Source organism: Toxotes jaculatrix, chromosome 6, assembly GCF_017976425.1.
Source record: "Toxotes jaculatrix isolate fToxJac2 chromosome 6, fToxJac2.pri, whole genome shotgun sequence".
NCBI classification, from domain to species: Eukaryota; Metazoa; Chordata; class Actinopteri; family Toxotidae; genus Toxotes; species Toxotes jaculatrix.
In genome coordinates, this window is record NC_054399.1 from 6,043,057 (window position 1) to 6,068,544 (window position 25,488).

Genomic DNA, 25,488 nt, shown 5'->3' on the forward strand with positions numbered 1-25,488 from the left:
TTTAAAACTTTGATATGTAGATGCATTAAGTGTGAAGGCTGATGAGGCATGTCCACGAAAGATTTGTACATGCCAACAGTTCGGAATGAAATCTGAATGTTAAGGATTAGCATTTTATGTAAATGTATTATGGTCATTTGTGTGTTGTTCTTGCAGAGATATCCCATTGTAACAATCACATTGTTGACACATTTGCACTGCCATGTTCATTACGCTGTATGGTTTTGTGCAATTGTGATTTTTTTTTTTTTACTTTCAGAGTGTACCATCTCAAAAAAACTGCCCTAAGCAAATCAAATATTAAAACAAGGTATGATGTTTCCAGTCAGTCTAGCAATTGGTAATTTTCAAACAGGTAGAGGACCAATTTAATTAAAGCATGACTCATTGGCCACTGCAAAATGACAGCTGTTGAACGTGAAAAATAAAACAATTTGTGACTTTCAGTTTGCTTCAGCAAGAGTTTAACAGTATGTCATTATTACAGCAGTTCTGTTCTGTGGAAATACCCAGAATAAAACCCAAATAGCCAGCAGTGAAACACGGCTGGGAATATTTTGGCATGCTGACTGTCACACGTAGGCTTGAATCATGCAGCCTCCACTCACACAGCAGGGTAAGATTGGAAAATCACCAAAGGTGTTTATTTTCAACAGTGCTGCCAAGTGTTACTTATTACAGGGAGGGGTTCTGAGGTTATGAAATGGATCATTGAGAATTTCAGCCAAAAAGCTGTACAGTGAAGTGGACAGTCCTCAAGTTTGAGGTGGCACTGAAAAAACTGACAGTCATCACCAACAGCTCCGCTCTGTCGCGCTGAAAGGTGAGAAAACTCGCTGTGTGCATACTGTGAATCTAATTAAATGAGCTCCAAGTAATTTGAGCTAGAGAAAAAAAAATTGTAGAAATCAAAATGATGTATTGTGGAAAATTTGAATCAGCAGGCTGGATGGGATTAATAATCAAAGCTGCAGACAGAGAGAAACAGGCCAAAATGATCACCGGAGTATTGTACTGTCCATAAATTTCTTTGACATCTCGTTGCAGCGCTTCGACCACTGGACAGTGTAACTGTTTGCATGGGGCAAAATTTGGTGTAGAGAAAGTCTGGCTCAGATGAGACATTAGACCGAGAGTGGAGCCCAAAGTCATCCATCATTAGCCTCGCCTTGTCCACAGCCCAGCAACCACCCTCAAAAGTCTCTTAACTCATCGGCCAAGGATGGATGGAAGACCAGCTCTCCAGCCAGTGTGGTTTTCATTAGCTAAGCAAATGCTTTGGCCAAACTCAAAACACCGCTACCTGCTCACTTTGCTCCTTGTTCTAACAGATCCTGTCATTAATGTGCTTCTTGTTTCATGAACCGATTTGAGGACAGCGTGATTTAAAGCTCCCATAAGGAGCACTATTGGGATAAGGATAGCACTACTGTTTTCTTGGCACTTGATGTCCTCTATAGCTATGGAACATGAATAGGCACAATCTCCTTATGTCACTTCAAATGCAAATCCAGACTCAACTTTGATGTTTACTGGACAGGAAGCTGAAGCCACAACTGGCTCCTCGGCCTAGTCCCACTGTCTGCCCTCACAGACCCACAGACCTGCATTCCCAATAAGCCCCAAGGTTCAGCGCTGTCCCACTGTGAAAACGATAAATGGTTGAGGGCCCTTTCATAAAGGCACACTTAATGTAAAGTCTGCAATGCTGCTGACTTCGCTTTAGGGAATAACCTGTAATTAATAGCCTTCTAATGTTAAAAATGGAGATGACGGGTTGTCTGAAATGATCAAGAGCAAGTTTAAATATAGCAGAAAGCACTGTCTGTTCTTACTATACTTGTTACTATAATGACTAATAAATATAGGCTATAATTATATTTAGAAAGTGAGAAACAGAGGCTGCAAATGTCCATGCTCTGGACTTGCATACTGAGCCCTCACAGACTTCAGTCATACATGCTGTGATTTGTTCACCATCATCATGTCAAGTCTGTGAGGTCACTGGACCACAAGCTGAGAAAATGCGCCATGAGACAGGACTCGAGACCTCACTCATTTTCATGGTGATGAATCCAAATTCTTTATCCTGTAGCCCATTTCATGGTGTTTGTCTCAACGGTTCCTGACGGTACTGACATTGGCAGCATGTGCACAGGGTCTGCTGCTTTACTTATGAGATAGAGATGGTTGGTATGCACAGTCAAATTTTCCATTTACACGAGTTGCTTGACACTGCTTACATTATAGTCAAACCGAAATTATACCTCTCTGGGCTGCATGTAGGTGAGCTACAGTATAGGTACGTGTGCATAATTCCATTCCATTAATCACATTATGTGATAAGTTATTAAGTCCCACATCCATGTAGGAGATTGTTCAAGTAAACACATGGTTGTTGTTGTAATTGCTTTCTTTCATATGATAAAATCCATGAACTATGGGTAATCCCACACTGAAGAATTTATATTGATTGGAGAGAAGTATGGAACAGTCGACTGGCAGTAAAAGAAAACTGTTAAAGGTGACTTAAATCAAAGTTTGAGAGGCTTCAGTGCTTTGGGCTGAGGTTGACATTAGGACTGGGGCTCTTGTGCTGCGGGAACAAACCCCCTCACCCTCCAAACACTCCACAGTCCATACCAAGTCTTACATCCAGGGGGTGGACAATACAATAAAAACCAAATAACGAGAAAAAACCTTTAACTCTAGACACACAAATCACAGAATAAGTGCAGTGGGATATTAGAACATTTGTCAAGAAGGAAATCCACTTTTGTGAGGGATGGGGGCAACTCTACACTCTCTGCTCTCAATCTCGTAAAGGTTCGAGGATGTTTAAATCTGGTTACTGGGGTGGCCGTGGAAGAGTCTTGCTCTTAATGGTGTTCTTGAGACCTGCCTTTGATTTGTTTAGCAGTGTTTATGGGCACATCGGGGTCTTGGAGAACAGGATGATGCTTGGTGAACAGTGTTGCCCTACCTGGGCCTGTAAAATAGTCTCATTCATTCGTTATATGACCATGCAGAGCAATAATAAGATCTAATGACATGAGATGGCTGCTCACACCTTGACAGATCCACAATGTTAAACTGTTGGCAGCAGTCAATGCAGACTGAAGGCATCCTTTGGCTTTTTCCAAACATAAAGCCTGCCTGAGTGAAGGAAAAAAGGGTAAAAGGCGAGATGACTCATTGGACCAAATTTACGTCTGAATTATGGAAACTTGCAGAAAACAGGATAATGAGCAGGCCTCTTGCTGCTAACTGGCAATCAGCTTAACATGTGGTACATTATTGTGATTGAGCTACTTCAAGGTCAGTCGGTTTTTATATGTTGCTGTGGCTGTTTCCCCTGCCTCCATCAGTCAAGATTACTTGTGCGGATCAAAACTCAAACAGAAAAGAAGAAAGCAAAGTTTGAAACATTGATTAATGGTCTTGTTTGTTTCTCTTGAGGTTAGACTCAGTGGTATTAGTGTGATCGATGGTGTTGAAATGTAAGTGAATGCTGATACTTCCTACTCTTCTCTCTATCACACCCTACTTTCTCAACTTGTCAACATGCAGCTCTCTGCAAACTCATTTTGACACTCTTAATGCTACTTACCAATGTCATTTCTCATGTATAAAGGTTAGTGTTGACATTTAGATACAGGGAGCTGCTCTCCTGGAGATGTAATCTGACAGGATTAATATGGCCTGATTCTGTGCAACATTATTTCCTTAGGTATAGTACTAAGAAACAGTCTGACAGTATGACAAAAGAGTCAGACCAATTTTCCAAATGGGAACACTTAGTAAAGTGCAAGTTATTTGACCTGCACGCATCTTAAACCTTAGAATGTTTTTCTCTTACCAGTTCGTAGAGGAAAGACATAATTTAATTGTACCCCTGACACAGCAAAGGGCATGACATCAAGCCGCTGAGTCACTCTGTGTAATGTCTTACCCCCCCCTCCCCTTCATCCCCACAGCAAACATGTCTGCAGGAGAGATCAGACAATGCTACATTCCTTCCTTCGTGTCCTCAGTCCTGATTATATCCAGACACAATACATCTTGTTCTTCAAGGTTCCCAGCTTAGCAGACAGACTGTTAGAGGAGGTCGGGCCTGAAGAACGAACAGGCAGGAGTTCACCATCTGAAAATGCAGATGTGCAGCTGTCGTGACCTGCCTATGATGGTGGTTTTATGGTGTGCCATATGGCTTATGCTGGGTTGTGTTGATATATTACGCTGATTGGATTAAACAGGAAAAGGTATATGCTATTGATAAGCAACCCCAAATTCAGTTCATGGTATGTAGCTAAATAATAGTAATACACACCTATATTACATGATATCTCATGATTTTGAGTTACTGACGTTAGCAGCTTGTGTTGAGATTATGCAACCTCTACACTGCTGCCATTTCAGACTACAACACCTATACAGAGTTTATTCTATGTAAACATTAGTCTCGGCAGCATCTGGTAGGTCTGCATGAAGCATTTTCTTTCTGCTTTTCTTACTCCACAAAACTTTTTGTGGATATTAAATGAAAAAGGCTCAGAGTCTACAGCCATGCTAGCAGCTTCAGAAGGTCATGCTAGCCATGCTCATTTTGAATTTGAAAATAAATGACTTCATATAACTGCAAGGACAGAAAAACAAAAAAACAAAAAGAAAAAACTAAAATTGCAAATACTGTCTCTGAATCAATATTGTCTCTGAGTCATGCATCCTTACTGCTCATGTAAATTACTTCACACGCATATAACCATGGAAGCAGATAGTAGAGAGAGACAGGAAACTCACACACCATATGACACTGATAAAAAATACACACACATACACATACACATTTGTACATCTATCTTTGAGGGGACAAAGTCTTAACCCTCAAACAGCCATTTGGAGGTGTGTCAGAAAGTGAAGACCAGGCAAAAGGTCCTCACTTCCCCAAAATGTCCTCACTTCAGTGGTTTGAAATTCAAACAGGTCCTCACACTGTATAGACATACGTGTATACACACACACACACACAAGCTATAAAACATTACACTGGACACGGTGTTCTACTCACAGACCTATAATCACTTGACCCTCAGTCTACAGACGTCTACACACCAGACCCTCTGAGAAACATCAAGCTTCCTCATGTTGAAGTGTTATTCATATTCATATCCAGAACTGGGGTACACAAAGACCAGCAACAAGCAACAACTGTGGCTCCAGCTTTTGCAGGCATCGAACACACAAGACACTTAATACACCAGCCTACAAAAATCCCATCACCCAGAGATGGCACTTTGTAGAGTTGACATAGTCACCGAATACACAACGCATTGCTTCAGGAGCATTAAAAATACATTTGGATCAAAGTTTGGACAAGAAAATAATGGTAACTATGGCCCATAAGAGAGGAAGTAGTTCGTTGTTGGAACATTGCATTTGAAAGTGGCCCATGGAGACATTAAACCTGTTCCCATCTGTTGCCATCAACAGGACTGACTGCTGCTGCTGCATATTCCATCCCTGACTCAGACTAAATCTTAGTTTTCCTCTCATGGATACTTCAGGCTTCACTGATCTGCATGTGTCCTATAACAGCACTCTTAAAGGGACATGTTGTACTCCATGGCCCTGGAAAACAGACATAGGACATTTTATGAAAGAATACTACAGTCTGGAACAACATAGATCAGAGACTGGATAATGGAGGCCGATGGCTTTCTCACAAAGTAAACAAAAATTTAATTTGTGTGTGTCCTGTGTTATATTAGAGAAAGAATATAAAACAGTGCATTTGGTAAGAGATACCTCCCAGCGTGTAACCTTGCAAGACATATACCTCTCCATAGTTGGTTTGTTCAAGAGATCAACAGTGGAAATTCTCCAGCATCAATAGATCTAACGTGTTCCCCAGTTTCCATCAGAGCGGATGGTGTAATGACCAGAGGAGATGTAAAAGGTCACTAAAACAACATGAAACTGGACATGTCTACCAATCTTGTGTTTAAGCTGGTCACACTGAATGTAAGGCTGCAAGAAAAGAAAGCTCAGCTCTATAAAAGACTATTTGATAGACCATGAAGGGAAAGATGAAATCTGCATTGGCCTACAGCTTCTAACCACATCACAGCACTCAGGCTAACAGCCTCTCCAGCCAGGCCACCGCAGTGGCTATGAAAGTACACAGGGCTTACAGTATGGGGAGGGGAAGGACTGATTTGTAATGGGGAACCCATCCATCTGGGAAAGTGAACATTCAGAAACAAAGGCCTCATGGAGTGAGAACAAGTTTGAAAATGTTGTTTTCGGGCCAAATGTGAATTCATCCACACTAGGGTTTATTTTCTAAAAGACTGCTGTTCAGGGTGATATGCCAAAACAAAAGAATAAATCATCAGTTTGGTCTCATCAACTTAAACCTCCTTTTGTGATCACTTACTCACCATTCTTTGACCAGACACCTGCACTGGCATTAAACAGTGAGTTTTCAAGGGTCACACACATAACTGCCACCTTCTAATCAAAGCTAACTATATTCATAATCTGCCACTTCATTACGTTTGCTTAAATCATTATTTCATGTGTGCATATTCACCTGACAGCATGAATATAATGAATGTAAATAACAACAAATGTATATCAACAAAGAATGTGAACTGTTTTAAAGATGTGACCTTTAAAACAGTTTACCATTTCATTATGAATGGGAGGCCAAAACAGAATACAATTGATAAGCACAATTTTGCTTATGTAAAACATCAGCAGCTCTGTATTTAACCAGCGTCTGACCTCACATGTTTTACCATGTTGCACAAAGTGCCACTGCGACTCTTCAAACCCAAGTCTTTCTGCAAAATGCATGAATCACTAATCCACTTCCTGGAGAGCCTATCAACCACATCTTGGTGTGGTGGTGATGAAATGCAAAGTTGTGTGTAAATGCAGAGATAACAGACACGCAGCTCACGCAGGTACTAAGGAGTTTCACAGAGAAAGATGGTTGCACTAGATAACTTGCGGTTAGTGACAAATCTTCAGTTAGTCCACTGGCCCTCATTCGCCAGTGTTGCACTGTTAGCATAAATACTTTTAAAAGCAATGGCAAAAATAATGCATGCACCTTGAACATGGCTGGATCAACCTTCTAGATGGGCTCCTGGTGCAAAAAAATGAACTCTGGCCACCCTTTCGCTCTGTGTTCAACTGCCCATCATACACAGTGCACACAGGACACTACAAATGGCAGCCTCAACATAGTTTGCCTCAAGCCCAGTATCGGTTTTCAGCAACATCAAGAATATGCACCTCATTATAACACAGTATATCCACAGAGAAAAAACAGTCTTCAAACTCCATTCGACACAGTGCTCATTTACAAGTCAGGGCCACAGGATGAGCTTTAAGGCCAGTAATACCCAAACATGCATATACCCAAACCACTATGCACCAGCCGATTACCACAGACCAGTGAACACACATGTGAGTTATTGGGGGCACCTGGAAATCAGAAGCCTCAGAGCTAAAGCTGCCTCGGTTTCAAAGTGGAAGCTTCTTCCTGTTTTTGCAGTGCACTGGTTTCAGTGCTGCATGTCTCTACTCAAAGGATAAGAATAGAATCATTATTTACTTCTTTTCAATTAGGAAGCAAAAGCAATGGCTGCTCAACCAGATGCAAATTTAAATCTCACAGTAAACACAGCACCAATGCAACTGATTTTTCAGAATGTAACCAATGTAATGAAGGGTCTACTCCGGATGGCTTGTTCAGTTAGCCTTTATTCGTGGCATAAAAAATGCTGGTGAAAATGCTGTTTTGTTTTACCACACTTCACTCAACATCTGGGGCAGCATAATCTGCCCCAGCCTCAGACACCTCTTGTTTTCCACATGTTCCTACATTTCACTTCAGGTCTGGCAACTATAATAAGTTGCAGTTGCTAAAAACTAGGTCAGGGCAGGAGCTACCTGGTTGGAATAACCTGCGTATTGCCCGGGGAATCCTCTCTGTCTTCCTGACTTTCCTTTGAGAGTGAGAGAGGAGCATTAGAGTCACACTGGAACACTTAATGAGGTGCTGAGTGTCTTTCCAGTCCCATCTGCAGGGCCAAAGGTCCAGTGATTGTCCAATTCAGTACTTCCATAAGTAGGGACTGACATCGAGTCATCTCTCACGCCTGATCATACATAATAGAAAATAAGCCCTCAAAGACTGAAAGGTAAAAAGGGGATATTCTGCTTTACGACAACTCAGGAAATGGTTTATGATTTTGATCTGTATTTCCTGTAAACTACATAATAGATGGAAGAGAATTTCAAACTGTGGTTACATCTCAGGTTTTTATGAACTAGTTTTGTTTGTTGCTAGTGTCAGATCAAATCGTAGATAACCGCCTCAGCTGCTCTGACTTGCTAGTCATGACCTCGATACATGGCCACATACATACTCATCTTTTGCTTCTTTAGTTTTGGTTGTCTGAGAAGTTTGAAAGGGTAAAGTGTAGAAGAATGAAAAAGAAGAACAAATGAGCAAAAAACTGAAATTACTTCAACAAATGTGGTTAATATGAAATTTCCATTTTGTCCAAGTTAAAAAGGAATTCCTGTATGGGATTGCTGAATCTGTACTTATTGTTTGAAGTTGCAGCTATGCATATTTTTAAGAAGTGAATTCAAGCCGTCTCTTTTGCTCCAAATACCATCCCTCAATCCTGGCTGCTTACTCTTCTTTTCCACAGGTTCTACTGCTTCTGCAGCAACAGCACTTCTGCATAAATGGTGGGAAGTTAATGCTTTTAGTCAACGTTTTGAACTTGTTAGTTTTTCAGAATATGCAAGATGTGGAGAGCAGCATTCATGAGTCACAAACATCCTACGGTGATTAAAATGTTATAGTGTTGCAGTCGTGTGTGTGTGTGTGTGTGTGTGTGTGTGTGTGTGTGTGTAATACTCTTTCATACTGACAAATTATCACCACTACAAATCTTCTAAAATATTCAGAGCTCAGAATGATAAATTCATGACTGTTTATGATTCTTACATCACTGCTATTGCATCTGACCCCAGCCATATCCTGCTCTATTTCACAATATGTTTTGCCAGATCATGAGTGGCCTGTAATACGAAAACTCAGAGACCTTGAAAGGAATATCATTCTGGGACTGCTCCTGAAGGCTAGAAGTCTGAGACATGAATCACTGTGGCAAAACAAGTTGTTGTTCGTCCTTTGAGCATGTGAAACTGAAGAAGCACAAGGCCAAACAATGTTTCTTCCCAGAAGTTATAGTTCTCTTATCCTGTGGGTACGGCTTTTCTGCATCAAAATAAATGGTAGCATGTGCATTAGAACATGCTCATTTGCATGTGTATGTGCTGAATACTTGTGTCTACTTGTGAACAAAACATAAAACAAGAGGACACAAACACTTGGGAGCAAAAAAAAAAAAAAATCACGTGAAGGGAAATTTACTGCCACAAAGTTTCAGCAAAGTATTGGTTGTGTGTAACGTCTGCATTCTACAAGATAATGTGCAGACAGCTTGGCTCTTATCTTCAGACTATATCAGTAATGGCAACAATCGGTTTTTGCAGCAAAATGTAATCTAAAAATTGGTCTTTAGGGTGTGTAGTGCAATCAGATTTTAGAGAGAGACACTGAAAGCACAGAGGCCGCAATTTCATTACAAAAGAAGTACAAGACTGAAAGAAGTGATCTACTATCATTCAATTATCAATATACCTACTGTGAGAAAAGACAAACAGCTTCCTTTATATTTGGAATAATGAGAATGAGATGCCCCCTGGAACAGTCATCCCCATCACCTCAGGTATCCCATCCCATCATCTGTCTCTCCATCGGCTGAAGGTTCTTCTCCAGCTGAGCGTAAACATGCCGCTCCTCATTACTTTTTAAACAGTTGCTCTAAATGGCTTTGATTTACCAAGTCAAATGGAGTCAGAGCTGGGTCAGTAAACAGCAGGTGTGACATTGATATATAGCAGCCATTAGTGAGTGAAATGACTGAAATGTTGATGTCATGGTAGGAGCTAGTCCACCACTAAATCATAAAGAAACAGATTTGGAGTTTGTGTAGTTTTTCTGGTATGAAGCCAGAAAAATTATTCGCAGCTCATAAGTAGATTATGATGGTGAAGGTCTGGCAATGTACAGAGAGGCTCATTATAGTGTTATTGTTGTAACTTTGACCTTCAGTCAACTGTAGCTGAAACCTTAGAGCACATTTGTGGGAGCAAGGGTGGTCTCTCGGAGAAAATGAGCCATGTTGCAGTTTCATGAACAAAACAGAACATGAAAGGACACGCAGTGCATGTCCTCACACAGACAGGCTCATTCAATGTGAGCCCGAATGCACACGCAAACACACCGATCCCCCTCCTGTCTGATCACAGCTGTCAGGAATCATCAGATAAGAAGTGCTCATCTGTTTTCTCAATTGAAAAAGTCTCCTTTAATGACAAACACAGACTGTCTGACTCTTCTTGCACCCCAAGGCAGGCCACTCTAAAGATACACACTCTATTGTTCTCACTCTCATCCGCTTTGTCCACCTCCTGTCTGTCCACTCTGTATCCAAATACCTGCCTTTTCTTCTTCCTGCTGACTGCCAAATACCCAGAATACCAGTGTCCGTTTCCATCTGGTGGGACCAATCTATTCAAGGTTTCCTGTATAAAAGTGAACCTTAGGGAGTTGGGCACTGAGAGACTTGGCCATAATAAAAGGTTTTCCACACAGGTATTCCTGCTTTGCACAAACAGATGATAGTAGACATTTCTCACAAATCCTAAATATCTGTATGGAAATAATCCTCACTGCAAAATATCTCGTAAAGACACCTTTAGTAGAGTGAGTGACAGTGTCGCCTGATTCATATCTCCACTGAAGAAATGAAAGAAACACATCTGATATTGTGGGTACTTTTGATTTTGCGTTTAACACACACTACTTGAGTTCACACGCACATACACACACACACACACATCAAACCAGAAGCTGCCATGTAAAAGCAAATGGAAAGTGACATCTTGTGAATTTCACTTTTGCCACCCCAGAGCAGAGAAGGCAGAGAGAGTTATGGCTAAGAGGATGAAGCTAAACATCAAAGAGGGTACCTGTCATCCTGTTCCTCTGGGAACCTGCCCTTTTGACAGTAATGATAACTTTTCCAATTCTACCTTTCTCACTTCACAGCTAGATACTGAAAGAAAAAAATAAAGGACAACAGAAAAGAAAAAAAAATCTGCTCACAACCCATCATCAAAAATAGAAATGGATGCTGTCTGAAATATGGTGAATACCATGACCCAATATGACACTGTCAAACCAAACTGGTTCTAACTTTCACATCTGGCACTTCGATCATTTCCTTCAGCTACACCATGCTCATGGGAATGTCTAGATATCAGCTTACCATTCCTATTAATTACATCTGACCCTCTGTTTGCCCTCCACGAAAAGGGCTGATGTATTAGTCTTATGTTGCCTGCCTACAGACCTCTTTTGCACCACAGTGAAAGCTTATACAGCGCCCTTTCAAAGGTCTGTTTTTGTTTCCACATTGTTTGACCGACACGTTTTTTTCTTTCAGAGGCGCTCTCTGTGGTCAGAACGCTGGATCTCAGACAGACAAACCGATGAGGAGACACTACAAAGGTATTCTCTGCAGTGTGCGTGTATGCATATTGTATCTGTGAGTGTGTGAGTGGCAGTCGTCACCCTCTGTTATATCTCTTGATACCCTGAGTGATACCCTGAGGGTTTTTATGTCTCAGTCAGACTAAAAAAAAAAGGACTAAAAAAACTTTTTGAATGGAATAATCGACCGTTTGCTAAACTCATCCCATGTACAGTGATTGTCCAGTCATATCTTAGAAACTGTAACCAGGCATGACAGGCCTGTCAAGTTTTTTTGTGCTTGCATGTTAAAACAGTGTGCATGAGGCTTTTCTTTAAGCTCCTCCAAATCCAGAATTATGAGAGCAAACATGTGAGGAATGGATGAAATGGTGGTGTTGGTATGCGCTAACATGAGCAAACATACATAACGTTAGCATATCCTGCTGACTAGTTTACTTGCATTAGCCACCCAGTGTTTCTTCCAGCAGCATTTCCCGACCAGCACATCCAGGCTGTGTAGCCTTTCCTCGCTCTGTGGGAAACGTCCTGGATTCTACTGTATAACAGTCTAGGCTAACATTAGCAGCTCTGTCCTGCTCGGTTGGGTTTGAGAAAGTTTACACTCCAGCAACCCAGCCAAACTTGATACTTAATGTTCACCAAACGCACTGTTAAGTCCTCATCCCAGAAGCATTGCTCCAAGTGCAACGTACGTAAAATGCAAACAGTGACATATAAATCTACTCTCTGTCCTGATTTTCCAAGTATGTAAGCTAACCAGCTAAATATAAAGAGTTATGTTAGAATTATTACATTTATTTACTAGAACAAGCCACTGTAAACTCTACACTGCAAGAACAATGCCTTTTTTTCATGTGTTCACATGGATCATGAGCTGATGAAGATGCTGACATTTTGCTTGGGACCATTTGAGCATGGTAGAATGTAACCATGCTGCCTTTCAAGCAAGTCATGGAGGAGTTATTATCTTAATAGATAGCTCGACGCAGATGATATAATTTGCCAAAAGGTTATTACTTTTGTTGACCTCTGTCTGAAAACACTGACGAGTGGAAAAAATCTGCCACTGTTATCACTGTACATTGCATACGTGCTGTGTGAAAAGGAAAGCTTGAGAGATAAAACAACAGCAACTATTGCGGAGCAGGGCTCAGCAAAAGGTCAATTATCTTGTGGGGAAGGGAAATTAGATCTTCACAACTCTACATTCTTACTCGAGAGTCTGTGACTTTACTAAAATAGGCCAACATTTTACGAGAACATGCTATTTACTTACTTAATCACTAGTGGGTTTGTACCATTTCCTCATTTTTGACAGATTCTCTTCAAAGGCCTGATGAATAGCACAACTTAAGGCACGAAAGCTTTTAGCTACTGGTATCACTTTCCTTGGAAAAAAAAAAAAAAAAAATCAGGCCTAACTATTTTGTTGGAAAAGCCTCATTATTCAACAAAATGAAAAGTGGGGGAAAGAAGAAAATTCCCATCCTCTTATTATACTGGTTTGAATATGATACATCTAAATATGAATCCCATGTCTAAAGCGGATAGTCACCATATGTTTTTTGGATTGAAATGGATCAAGCAGATCAGAAAAACACCCATAGAGCTGACATAATTTATGTCATTCAAGGCTCGGTCAAATGATTTGTCTCCTTTCTCTCTCCTTCTGGCCGGCCACGTTGCTTGAATAGAGCCTCTACTCTGGCGAGAAGAACATGTGGCTTTCTTTGGTAATTACATATAGTCATTAACTGTCTGCCTGTTCGTATTTTCATTGTTTAGGTCAATATTGTGACTGGGTGCTTATACAACCGCACTCGCCAGCTGTGATATGTGAACAAAACTACAGTCAGGAAAATATGTATGCCTGATCTTGTTTGTTTGTGGCTGAGACCCACTAGAGAACTCAGTGCATAAGATGAAAACAAACAAAGCACGGCCTCATAGTGGTGGAGCAAAGTACCAGCTCTTGTACTGGAGACCTGCTACTTGAGAATTACAACATACTTCACAGAAAGCTGTCAAACAAGCTGAAGCAAGATAAATCAACAGAAGATCATATAGGTTTAAATTATAAGATCTAATCTCCTGATGGTTTGATGAGTGTGGCAGGACTGACTCTCAGATGAGAAGCCAAAGTCTGCATCAGAAGTCTTTTCAGAGAAGTGTGTGTGTGTGTGTGTGTGCGTGTGTGTGACTGTGGTGGGAAAGCGAATTTTCCTAAATTCCTTTTCTTCATCTGATGTGTCCAGCACACATACACACATGGCTTCTCTTCAAAGGTTGTGCACATAAATGTGTTTTCTTCGCCACGGAGATTGTGGAAGGATGAACACTTTGATAAGAAAAACACATTTTCCTGTGTTTCACAACAGCACGAACGTGCACATAATATATGAAAATGTATACCAAACTGAAACGTCTCCTATCGATACCTCTCTCTTATAATATCAACTTGTGTCCTAAAAGTTAAATACACCCCAGGTTATTACTGAAGATAGCACTGAAAACTACACATGAAGACAAAATGAAAATGGAGAGTGAAATGAAGCTTTGCAGTGAGGTATTATAACTCTGATTTGTCAATCAAATGAAAGCTGCACTACACACAAAATACATTTACAGACAGTATGTCGAGTCATTTGAGCTCCTGGCAAAATAAAAATGACAATTCTACATCCTCCTCCGGTTTGTTGGATGTATTCATTATGCAATGTCTGTCAAAGTTAATTGGAACAGCACATATCTAACTTTAATTTAGTATAAACAGCCAGAGCCTGACTTGGAAGAAAAATCTTTTTATTGAAATCACAGGTGCACCCGAGAATGCTTTGTGATCTCTTCTTGCAGAATTTCTGCAGGCACCAACAGCCAGCTCTGTCTATCTGTGTAGCATTACCTGTGTGGTGAGAAAACTAAATACTGCTTAGAAAACTTTAAAACAAGTGCATGAATTTTTATTCATGCATTGTTAAAACAAATGACGGGAGGTTTGATTTAGGAGATGTTCTCACCTGTGTGCAATATAGTCTTACTGTAAGACTGCAGCTAGAGGCTGCCCTTCATTAGCTGTTAGTATTGGTTCAGAAACTCATTGTAATGAACAAAAGAAAGAAAATACACTCGTAGGCTCCCTCTATCTTGAGAATGGAAATTTCCATTACTGATAATGTCGCAGTCTGAGTATCCACACATCTATGTGCCTCGTTTGTTCTATCGTTTATCAGTGGAGAGTAAATGACAATGTCAGCATCAAGATAGCAGATCAGTGTTACGTGGTCTGTGTCACAGCGCTGATGGAATCCTGTGTAAAACTGCACAAGCAGCTTTAGCATATATATAGAAATTGGAGAATTACGGGTGCATGTGCCAGATTTTGTCTACAAAGAACATGCAGTAATTCTTAGGAAAACAGTAAAAATGTTGAAAAATGCAACTTAAAAGTTCTGCTTTCAAATGACAGCTGTGGTAAACTATTGGAGTTATTGTTGTGCTCATGCATTGTCAGTCTTGGCATCATATTAAGCTACTGAGGAGCAATAGCATCAATGAACAGATTAAATGTGGTTTTTGTGGAAGTAGATTAAAACCATGTTGTGAAATCAGTGATACTTGAGCTTTGCTGCCTAAGAAGTCTAGCTAAACTAAGAATGCATGTATGTGTAGAGCCCATTTGGGAATGCTGTCTTACTTTTGTCTGGGAACAGTCTTATTCCTTCTGACAGTGGTGACGTCTTCCCATCACAGAGGCTGACCTACAGTCTTGGAATCCAGACGTGTCTTGTCCTTTCTTGTGGGCGGCAAGTGCTCCTGTTTGGCGGCTTCCACCTCCAAAATGCTGGGCCACAACGCACTCAGTAAGCCTTAATAAAAAAAAAATAAGAAAGAGCAAATAAGAAATGCATGCTTATTGGAAAAACTCACACATACTCATCTGTGTGAACACTGCACACCCTGTAAATATATAGTGTCCACACAAGTTGCTGCAGTTAGAGTTGTTTGAATTGGAATATCAAATTGCTTAAATTTATAAAATAACTCATACTATATAAATTTTTACTTAGACTATATTTTACTCTCTCATAGTAAGTCAGTGGGGACAATTAGTGGTCACTGAAGTTGATGGAATCATCTACATGAAAACCTCGAGGGGACAACTTTTGTGAGAAAGTGTGATGTGAGGCTAAATTTAACCACATTTTTTACAAAAAAAATTTAAAAAAATCCTTTGTAAGAACAGGAATGACATGAGACAGCTCATATCAGGATCATTACTGAGCATAGTGTCACATCAGCTTGGCTCAGGGGCCATAAACCTCTGTTACCATATGTGATTTCAGTTAAACCCCCGGTTTGATCTATTGTGACTGTTTCAGGAATGTCTGTTTCTGTGTCTGTTGGCTTTTATTGTTATCATTTTCCTTTCTTTTTAATAAACATGTAATTTGCGCAGTGATTTATGTTTTTTTATGACTGTTATTACATTCCCTCTTTCCTTGTTGCTGTGTCCAATGGCTAAACCAGTCAGTCCTCTGGGCCCCGTGGTCCCCATAAAAGTGACGGGCTAACGGTGAAGACCCTGTTCTACCAGGCAAGTTCCTCCCAACATCTCTTGCTGTAATTCCCATTACTGCCCTGGACTCCAGAAGCTCACGTCCCAAAAACCTGTTCATTCTTTTCCTTCTCATCCTCTCCCACCTCCTCTTCCTCCCTTCTTCAGCACATGAAAACTCAATTGTTCATCATTCAGAACAATTACAACAACGTTTGTGCCTAAGATATGAGAGGGACATACTTGAGTCTAGACTGAGGAAGTGATGTAACAGACATATCTGTACTCTGGTCAGTGAGCTGCATACTTTCAGGCTGGACTGCGCAGTGAAAAAAGAGCAGGTTATAGTCACTACTACTGTCAGTATCTGCTCTAGGCATTTAACTGCAGAGCTTCAGTCACATGTTTGATCCACTGTCTTTGTTCTGAGCAAACATCCAGATTCCCCTTTCATCTCTCATTGGCTGCTAAAATGCTACAGCAGTTAGTACCTTTCAAGTGTATTTTCCTTTATTTTTGCCAAACTGACATAAATAGGTCTGCAGAACCCACAAGCTATGAACTGACATTATGAATTGTATTTGATTTATGTTACAAATGCATTTTTCTAATAAAGAAATTATTGAAGTTTGGCTCCTCGCTTAAAAGAAGAAGAGTGAAATATTCTTTTACTATAATGGTAGCTTATAAAAATGCAGTGTGACAACTGATCTCCTGTTCCCTTCAACAGAATGACTAATGACTTCTTCATTCCTCTTGTAGCTCAGGGGTCGCATTTCACTGTATGTTCCACGAACCACACTTTCAAACATATTGTGTTTTTTAAATGCACTGTCCTATGACGTGGTAACATCAGAATAATGCCACCTTTGGGGCTGTGTTACATAGACATAGACATAGAGGCTCCTCTGAGAGGAGCCTCTATGCCACAACTTTGAACATGAAATACCAACAAAGATCTTCAGAGGTATGAGTTGCAATGTCAATCCAAGCCAGATATCTGTGATACAAAGACTGTTCAGCTAAAAGCTTTTATTACCTAACAGAAGTCTTCACATGAAAAATCAGAAAAGTACAGTGACAATGAATATTTGTGTCATGGCTTCACGTTCTTACATTCAGATTTTCATCAAAGCTCAATTACAATGTTATATTTTGTGTATTTAAACCACGTGCGCCATGACTACTTGATTAAACACTGTCTAAACTATTTAGACCTGCATGATAAAAATCTAGCTCTTCTCATACTCTGGAGGTGAAAGAGCCACCCACTTTATGAATGTGGTTCAAAGCCTCATTGTTTGCATATGCAAATTACAGAAACACTTCCCTCTCTCTCTATACAAGGAAGCATCTTAAGACTGAACTTGTGAGTGATGCGTTCCACTGTTCTTCTGCAGCTCAGACAGACTGTGATCTCGCCATGTTTATCCACTGTGAGCTGGTGATGCTGATACTTGCACTGACTCTTGATGGTCAAGGTAAGTAGCGCTTTTTACAAAGAAAAAATTATTTATTGAATCTCTTGATCAAGAACTCCATTCCACACTGTGGGACATATGATGCACAAGAATGGATATGTATGGTTTAATCACATTATTAGGTCAGTTTAAGCACATCTGTTAAGGACATCAATAAGATCAGTGGTCATCGATTCATTTCTTTCCAGTTCACACAGGGCAAATCTATGGAGGCCACGAGGTTGTACCACATAGCAGGCCATACATGGTGCTTTTGGAGCAGCACATGGAGGATGGCAGTAAAAAACACTGTGGTGGCTTCCTCCTGAATGAGGATTTTGTGATGACTGCAGCCCACTGCAAAGCCAAGTCAGTTTAACAAACTTCATGTTTCACTACTGAGAATTCTGGTACCCCTGATAAGATTTCTTACCCCATAAACAACCCAGAACCATGTATAGAAACTGGAAAATATGCTTCATGATGCCTGCATGAACTGTGACATAAATTCAGATCTTTTATTATTTTTACTTTGTGACTACAATGCTCTGACCAAAAAACTACTCTGTTTACTCCTAGGTAACTTTTTTATATCCAATTTTGTCATTTCAGGTCCTACACAGTTTTACTTGGAGTTCACAATGTCCATGAAAATCATAACATACAGCGTATATCTGTGAAAGAAGTATTTCCAAATAAAGACTACAATGAAACTGAATTAAAAAATGACATAATGCTTCTTAAGGTAAGAAATTCTTTGCAGTTCAAGGCAAAAATAAGCTTTTATCAGTTTTTGTTATTTCCAGTTTTTGGTTTCTCCTTATGTTATTTACAAATGCTCTGTTGAATGCAGTAAAGAATAGGATGCCTGAAATACTGAATGCATTTATATCACTCAGCATACAGTTAAGCAGGGGAGAAATCTGAATTGATTGTTGAGCTTCATGTTTGTACTATTTTTTTTTTTCAATCTCTCCCTGTCCCTCAAGTTGAGCTCCAAGGCAACTTTCAGCAAAAATGTGAGCCCCATTCCTCTCGCAGGCAATGACCATGGCTCACTGCCAAAATCATGTATAGTCTCTGGCTGGGGAAGAAGCGACAAAAACGTAAAGTATATGTCTGCGGTGCTCATGGAAGTCAATGTAACACTCATTGAAAATAAGCACTGTGCTGCAGATAAGTTCTACTGCTCTGAGGGAGAGACTGGACCAGCTGAGGTAGGTCTGATTTATGTAACATAACATGGGCAAACATGCTTTGGTCAACGATGATAATTAATCACTGCACACTGTGTATGTACCTCTAGGGAGACTCTGGTGGTCCATTGGTCTGCAACGATGGAAAGGCGTACGGGGTGGTGTCCTTCACCTTCACACCAAAGTCAGGTGGACCACATCTACATGGCTATGCCAAGATATCTGATCACAGGAGCTGGATCAGTTTGGTCACAAACATTCCCTAATGCATGTAATACTTGACTGATAAGAACACAACATTTGAATTTATAGATTTTTTTTGTGTAACACTGCAGTGCTTAAGTGTTGATGATTGAAATGCTTGTAATAGCATTGATTCTGACTGGATTTGCTTGATTGAGATAGATTTAGTCAAAATTTGCTTTGATGATAGCAAATGATTCAAGTCTTTATTTGGAAAGCTGAGTCAAAATAAATGATATAAATGTATGTACACTTCTCTGCTTGAGCATGGATTAAATCAATTAAAATAACAACACTGCCTCCTTGTGTATAAAGTTTATTCTTACAAGAAGATGTTTCACTATTCACTTGAAGTTGAAGTCAGAGCTGAAAGTCTCTTCTCATTTATAAGCTGTAAACCAAATCAAGTCCCTGCCTGTTGTTTTAACAGAGTTTTTAATTGCACCTTTAGCAAAATCTGACAGAATGGCCAATGATCAGGGTGGATGCTAATAGAGTCAATGACTAATGACTTCTTCATTCCTCTTGTAGCTCATTTCACTGTATTTCACTGTATGTTCCACGAACCACACTTTCAAACATATTGTGTTTTTTAAATGCACTGTCCTATGACGTGGTAACATCAGAATAATGCCACCTTTGGGGCTGTGTTACAGATTTAGAGGCTCCTGTGAGAGTGCCACATCTCTGAACATGAAATACCAACAGAGATCTTCAGAGGTATGAGTCGCATCATAGTTATGACCAACTATATCAGTTTGGACCATCTGACATGAAATTCTTGGAAATGTCAATCCAAGCCAGATATCTGTGATACAAAGACTGTTCAGCTAAAAGCTTTTATTACCTAACAGAAGTCTTCACATGAAAAATCAGAAAAGTACAGTGACAATGAATATTTGTGTCATGGCTTCACGTTCTTACATTCAGATTTTCATCAAAGCTCAATTACAATGTTATATTTTGTGTATTTAAACCACGTGCGCCATGACTACTTGATTAAACACTGTCTAAACTATTTAGACCTGCATGATAAAAATCTAGCTCTTCTCATACTCTGGAGGTGAAAGAGCCACCCACTTTATGAATGTGGTTCAAAGCCTCATTGTTTGCATATGCAAATTACAGAAACACTTCCCTCTCTCTCTATACAAGGAAGCATCTTAAGACTGAACTTGTGAGTGATGCGTTCCACTGTTCTTCTGGAGCTCAGACAGACTGTGATCTCGCCATGTTTATCCACTGTGAACTGGTGATGCTGATACTTGCACTGACTCTTGATGGTCAAGGTAAGTAGCGCTTTTTAAAAAGAAAAAATTATTTATTGATTCTCTTGATCAAGAGATCCATTCCACACTGTGGGACATATGATGCACAAGAATGGATATATATGGTTTAATTACATTATTAGGTCAGTTTAAGCACATCTGTTAAGGACATCAATAAGATCAGTGGTCATCGATTCATTTCTTTCCAGTTCACACAGGGCAAATCTATGGAGGCCACGAGGTTGTACCACATAGCAGGCCATACATGGTGCTTTTGGAGCAGCACATGGAGGATGGCAGTAAAAAACACTGTGGTGGCTTCCTCCTGAATGAGGATTTTGTGATGACTGCAGCCCACTGCCAAGCCAAGTCAGTTTAACAAACTTCATGTTTCAGTACTGAGAATTCTGGTGCCGCTGATAAGATTTCTTACCCCATAAACAACCCAGAACCATGTATAGAAACTGGAAAATATGCTTCATGATGCCTGCATGAACTGTGACATAAATTGAGATCTTTTATTATTTTTACTTTGTGACTACAATGCTCTGACCAAAAAACTACTCTGTTTTTTTTATATCTAATTTTGTCATTACAGGTCCTACACAGTTTTACTTGGAGTTCACAATGTCCATGAAAATCATAACATAAAGCGTATATCTGTGAAAGAAGAATTTCCACATAAAGACTACAATGAAATTGAATACAAAAATGACATAATGCTTCTTAAGGTAAGAAATTCTTTGCAGTTCAAAGCAGAAATTAGCATTTATCAATTTTTGTTATTTCCAGTTTTTGGTTTCTCTTTATGTTATTTGCAAATGCTCTGTTGAATGCAGTAAAGAATAGGATGCCTGAAATACTGAATGCATTTATATCACTCAGCATACAGTTAAGCAGTAAAGAAATCTGAACTGATTGTTCAGCTTCATGTTTGTACTATTTTTTTTTCAATCTCTCCCTGTCCCTCAAGATGAGCTCCAAGGCAACTTTCAGCAAAAATGTGAGCCCCATTCCTCTCGCAGGCAAAGATGATGGCTCACTGCCAAAATCATGTACAGTCTCTGGCTGGGGAAGAAGCGACAAAAACGTGAAGTTTATGTGTCATGTGCTCATGGAAGTTAATGTAACACTCATTGAAAATGAGCAGTGTGCTGCAGATAAGTTGTACTGCTCTGAGGGAGAGACTGGACCAGGTGAGGTAGGTCTGATTTATGTAACATAACATGGGCAAACATGCTTTGGTCAGCACTGATAATTAATCACTGCACACTGTGTATGTACCTCTAGGGAGACTCTGGTGGTCCATTGGTCTGCAACGATGGAAAGGCGTACGGGGTGGTGTCCCACAGCTTCACACCAGAGTCAGGTGGACCACTTCTGTATGGCTATACTAAGATATCTGATTACAGGAGCTGGATCAGTTCGGTCACAAACATTCCCTAATGCATGTAATACTTGACTGATAAGAACACAACATTTGAATTTATAGATTTTTTTTGTGTAACACTGCAGTGCTTAAGTGTTGATGATTGAAATGCTTGTAACACCACCGATTCTGTCTGGATTTGCTTGATTTAGATAGATTTAGTCAAAATTTGCTTTGATGATAGCAAATGATTCAAATCTTTATTTGGAAAGCTGAGTCAAAATAAATGATATAAATGTATGTACACTTCTCTGCTTGAGCATGGATTAAATCAATTAAAAAGACAACACTGCCTCCTTGTGTATAAAGTTTGTTCTTACAACAAGAAGTTTCACTATTCACTTGAAGTCAGAGCTGAAAGTCTCTTCTCATTTATAAGCTGTAAACCAAATCAAGTCCCTGGCTGTTGTTTAACAGAGTTTTTAATTGCACCTTTAACAAAATCTGACAGAACGGCCAATGATCAGGGTGGATACTAATAGAGTCAGCCGTCAGCTGTGTTGAGCAATAGCAATATTGAGAATAATCCTGCTGTTGGTCACTAGTGATGCTCGTCCAGTGTTACATCAAAATTATACTTAATATAAATAAATAGTTACAGCGAGATCTTTTCCCTCCAACAGAATGACTAATGACTTCTTCATTCCTCTTGTAGCTCAGGGGCCGCATTTCACTGTAAGTGAACTTTCAAACATATTGTTTTTTAAATGCACTGTCCTATGACGTGGTAACATCAGAATAATGCCACCTTTGGGGTTGTGTGACAGACATAGAGGCTCCTCTGAGAGTGCCACAACTCTGAACATGAAATACCAACAGAGATCTTCAGAGCTGTGAGTCGCATCATAATGATCACATGAAAAATCAGAACAATACAGTGACAATGAATATTTGTGTCATGGCTTCACATTTTTACCACATTCAGATTTTCATCAAAGCTCAAATACAATGTTATATTTTATGTATTTAAACCACATGAGCCATGTAAAACACGGTCTAAACCATTTAGACTTGTACGATAAAAATCTAACTCTTCTCACACTCCGGAGGTACAAGAGCTTCCCACTTTATGAATGTGGTTCAAAGCCTCATTGTTTGCATATGCAAATTACACAAACGCATCCCTCTCTCTCTATACAAGGAAGTATCTTAAGTCTGAACTTGTGAGTGATGTGTTCCACTGTTCTTCTGGAGCTCAGACAGACTGTGATCTTGCCATGTTTATCTTCTGTGAGCTGGTGATGCTGATACTTGCACTGACTCTTGATGGTCAAGGTAAGCAGTATTTTTTTTTCCCCACATCAGACTACAGCACATGAAGAACTACATTCCACACTGTGGGACATATGATGCACGAGGATGGATGTGTATGTTTTAATCACATTCTTATGTCGGTTTAGGCACATCTATTGAGGACATCAATAAGATCAGTGATTCATTTTTTTTCCCAGTTCATACGGGGAAAATCTACGGAGGTCGAAAGGCTGCGCCACATAGCAGGCCATACATGGTGCTGTTAGAGCGGCACATGGAGGATGACAGTAAAAGACACTGTGGTGGCTTCCTTCTGAATGAGGATTTTGTGATGACTGCAGCCCACTGCCAAGCCAAGTCAGTTTAACAAACTTCATGTTTCAGTACTGAGAATTCTGGTGCCGCTGATAAGATTTCTTATCTCATCAACAACCCAGACTTAAGTATGGAGACTGGAAAATATGCTTCATGACGTCTGCATGAACTGTGACATAAATTGAGATCTTTTATTATTTTTACTTTGTGACTACAATGCTCTGACCAAAAAACTACACAGTTTACTCCTAGGTAACTTTTTTATATCCAATTTTGTCATTTCAGGCTCTACTCAGTTTTACTTGGAGTTCACAATGTCCATGAAAGTCATAACATACAGCGTATATCTGTGAAAGAAGTATTTCCAAATAAAGACTACAATGAAACTGAATTAAAAAATGACATAATGCTTCTTAAGGTAAGAAATTCTTTGCAGTTCAAGGCAAAAAGAAGCTTTTATCATTTTTAGTTATTTCCAGTTTTTGGTTTCTCCTTATTTACAAATGCTCTGTTGAATGCAGTAAAGAATAGGATGCCTGAAATACTGAATGCATTTATATCACTCAGCATACAGTTAAGCAGGGGAGAAATCTTAATTGATTGTTCAGCTTCATGTTTGTACTATTTTTTTTTTTTCAATCTCTCCCTCAAGTTGAGCTCCAAGGCAACTTTCAGCAAAAATGTGAGCCCCATTCCTCTCGCAGGCAATGACCATGGCTCACTGCCAAAATCATGTACAGTCTCTGGCTGGGGAAGAAGCGACAAAAACGTGAAGTTTATGTGTCATGTGCTCATGGAAGTCAATGTAACACTCATTGAAAATGAGAAGTGTGCTGCAGATAAGTTGTACTGCTCTGAGGGAGAGACTGGACCAGCTCAGGTAGATCTGATTTATGTAACATAACATGGGCAAACATGCTTTGGTCAGCACTGATAATTAATCACTGCACATTGTGTATGTACCTCTAGGGAGACTCTGGTGGTCCATTGGTCTGCAACGATGGCAAGGCGTACGGGGTGGTGTCCCACACCGTCACACCAGAGTCAGGTGGACCACATCTACATGGCTATGCCAAGATATCTGACCACAGGAGCTGGATCAGCTCAGTCATGAAACTGAAAATTCCCTAATGCATGGAAAACTTGACTGACCAGAACATTAGACTTTATAGATTTTTTGTGTAACACTGGAGTTCAGTGCTTGATTGAGATAGATTTAGTTGAAATGTGCTTTGCTTTGATGGTAGCAAATGATTTATGTCTTTATTTGGAAAGCTCAGTCAAAAGACGGACAATACATGATATACGTGTATGTACACGTCTCTGCTGTATTAGATCAACAAAAAAGACAACACTGCCTCCTTGTGAATAAAGTTTGTTCTTACAACAAGACAGGTTTCACTTTTCACTTAGTGCTGAGGTCAGAGCTGAAAGTCTGTGTGAAGTGGGATGTTGATCAGTACTGGCTTGGGATGGGTGTCATCACGCTTGTCAACTAACGAGAGCGTTTGGGGTGGGCTTAAGACTGATGCAGCGTTCACCACATGAACCGGAAAGGTACCAGACTCTTCCCTGGGTATTTTCATTTTAAATCTCTTCCAGACGCCGGAGTTGACATAACCTAAGTTGTTTGTAACCACTGCAAAGTTGAATTTTCTTATCACTGGAGTACTTCGAGTCTGAAGTATCACTTAAATGCAATACACACTGCTGATGCCAGCAAATCACCCACCCAAACAGTGTGTGTGTGAGTGTCGGGGGGCGGGGGTCGGGTCGGCAGACTACGTTGGATGCGGCGTGTGCCAGAAGTATAAACAAAAGCAAGACACGCTAACAAATGCCATAGCGAAGCGGAGAGCTGCAAGCTGCAGGCCGATTAGTACTGTGGAAGATGTTGGTCCGAGGAACGTTCTTAGAATTGCAACGAATGACGGTACGCATGAGCCTCAAGACGCACCATCACAAGAAGAACACAGGAGTTGTATGAAACGGAAAGGACTACAAAAGCGACGGCGTCACAACGTGCACCAACTGTTGCTCTCACCGGAGACTACCGGACATCGCTGGGTAACCATAATTACCTTGGAGTTACAGTGCATTATACTGAGGAGCAGT

At 40.1% G+C, this 25,488-nt stretch overlaps 3 protein-coding genes across 3 annotated transcripts; all 3 read left to right on the forward strand.

Moving 5' to 3' along the window:
* The first annotated feature begins 17,569 nt into the window (after nt 1-17,569).
* On the forward strand, nt 17,570-19,388 carry si:ch211-212d10.1 (granzyme G). The gene is made up of 5 exons (XM_041041123.1): nt 17,570-17,689; nt 17,878-18,037; nt 18,281-18,413; nt 18,658-18,885; nt 18,975-19,388. The coding sequence occupies exons 1-5, from the start codon at nt 17,632-17,634 to the stop codon at nt 19,128-19,130; spliced, it is 735 nt and encodes a 244-aa protein (XP_040897057.1). The 5' UTR covers nt 17,570-17,631; the 3' UTR covers nt 19,131-19,388.
* Nucleotides 19,389-20,269: 881 nt separating this feature from the next.
* On the forward strand, nt 20,270-22,483 carry LOC121183330 (granzyme B-like). Its single transcript, XM_041040366.1, has 6 exons — nt 20,270-20,396; nt 20,585-20,744; nt 20,974-21,106; nt 21,349-21,571; nt 21,666-21,739; nt 22,460-22,483. The coding sequence occupies exons 1-6, from the start codon at nt 20,339-20,341 to the stop codon at nt 22,481-22,483; spliced, it is 672 nt and encodes a 223-aa protein (XP_040896300.1). The 5' UTR covers nt 20,270-20,338.
* A 535-nt stretch (nt 22,484-23,018) lies between these two features.
* On the forward strand, nt 23,019-24,720 carry LOC121183841 (granzyme B-like). Its single transcript, XM_041041121.1, has 5 exons — nt 23,019-23,079; nt 23,256-23,415; nt 23,659-23,791; nt 24,026-24,253; nt 24,343-24,720. Exons 1-5 carry the CDS (start codon nt 23,022-23,024, stop codon nt 24,502-24,504), a joined length of 741 nt encoding a protein of 246 aa, XP_040897055.1. The 5' UTR covers nt 23,019-23,021; the 3' UTR covers nt 24,505-24,720.
* The last annotated feature ends 768 nt before the right edge of the window (nt 24,721-25,488 follow it).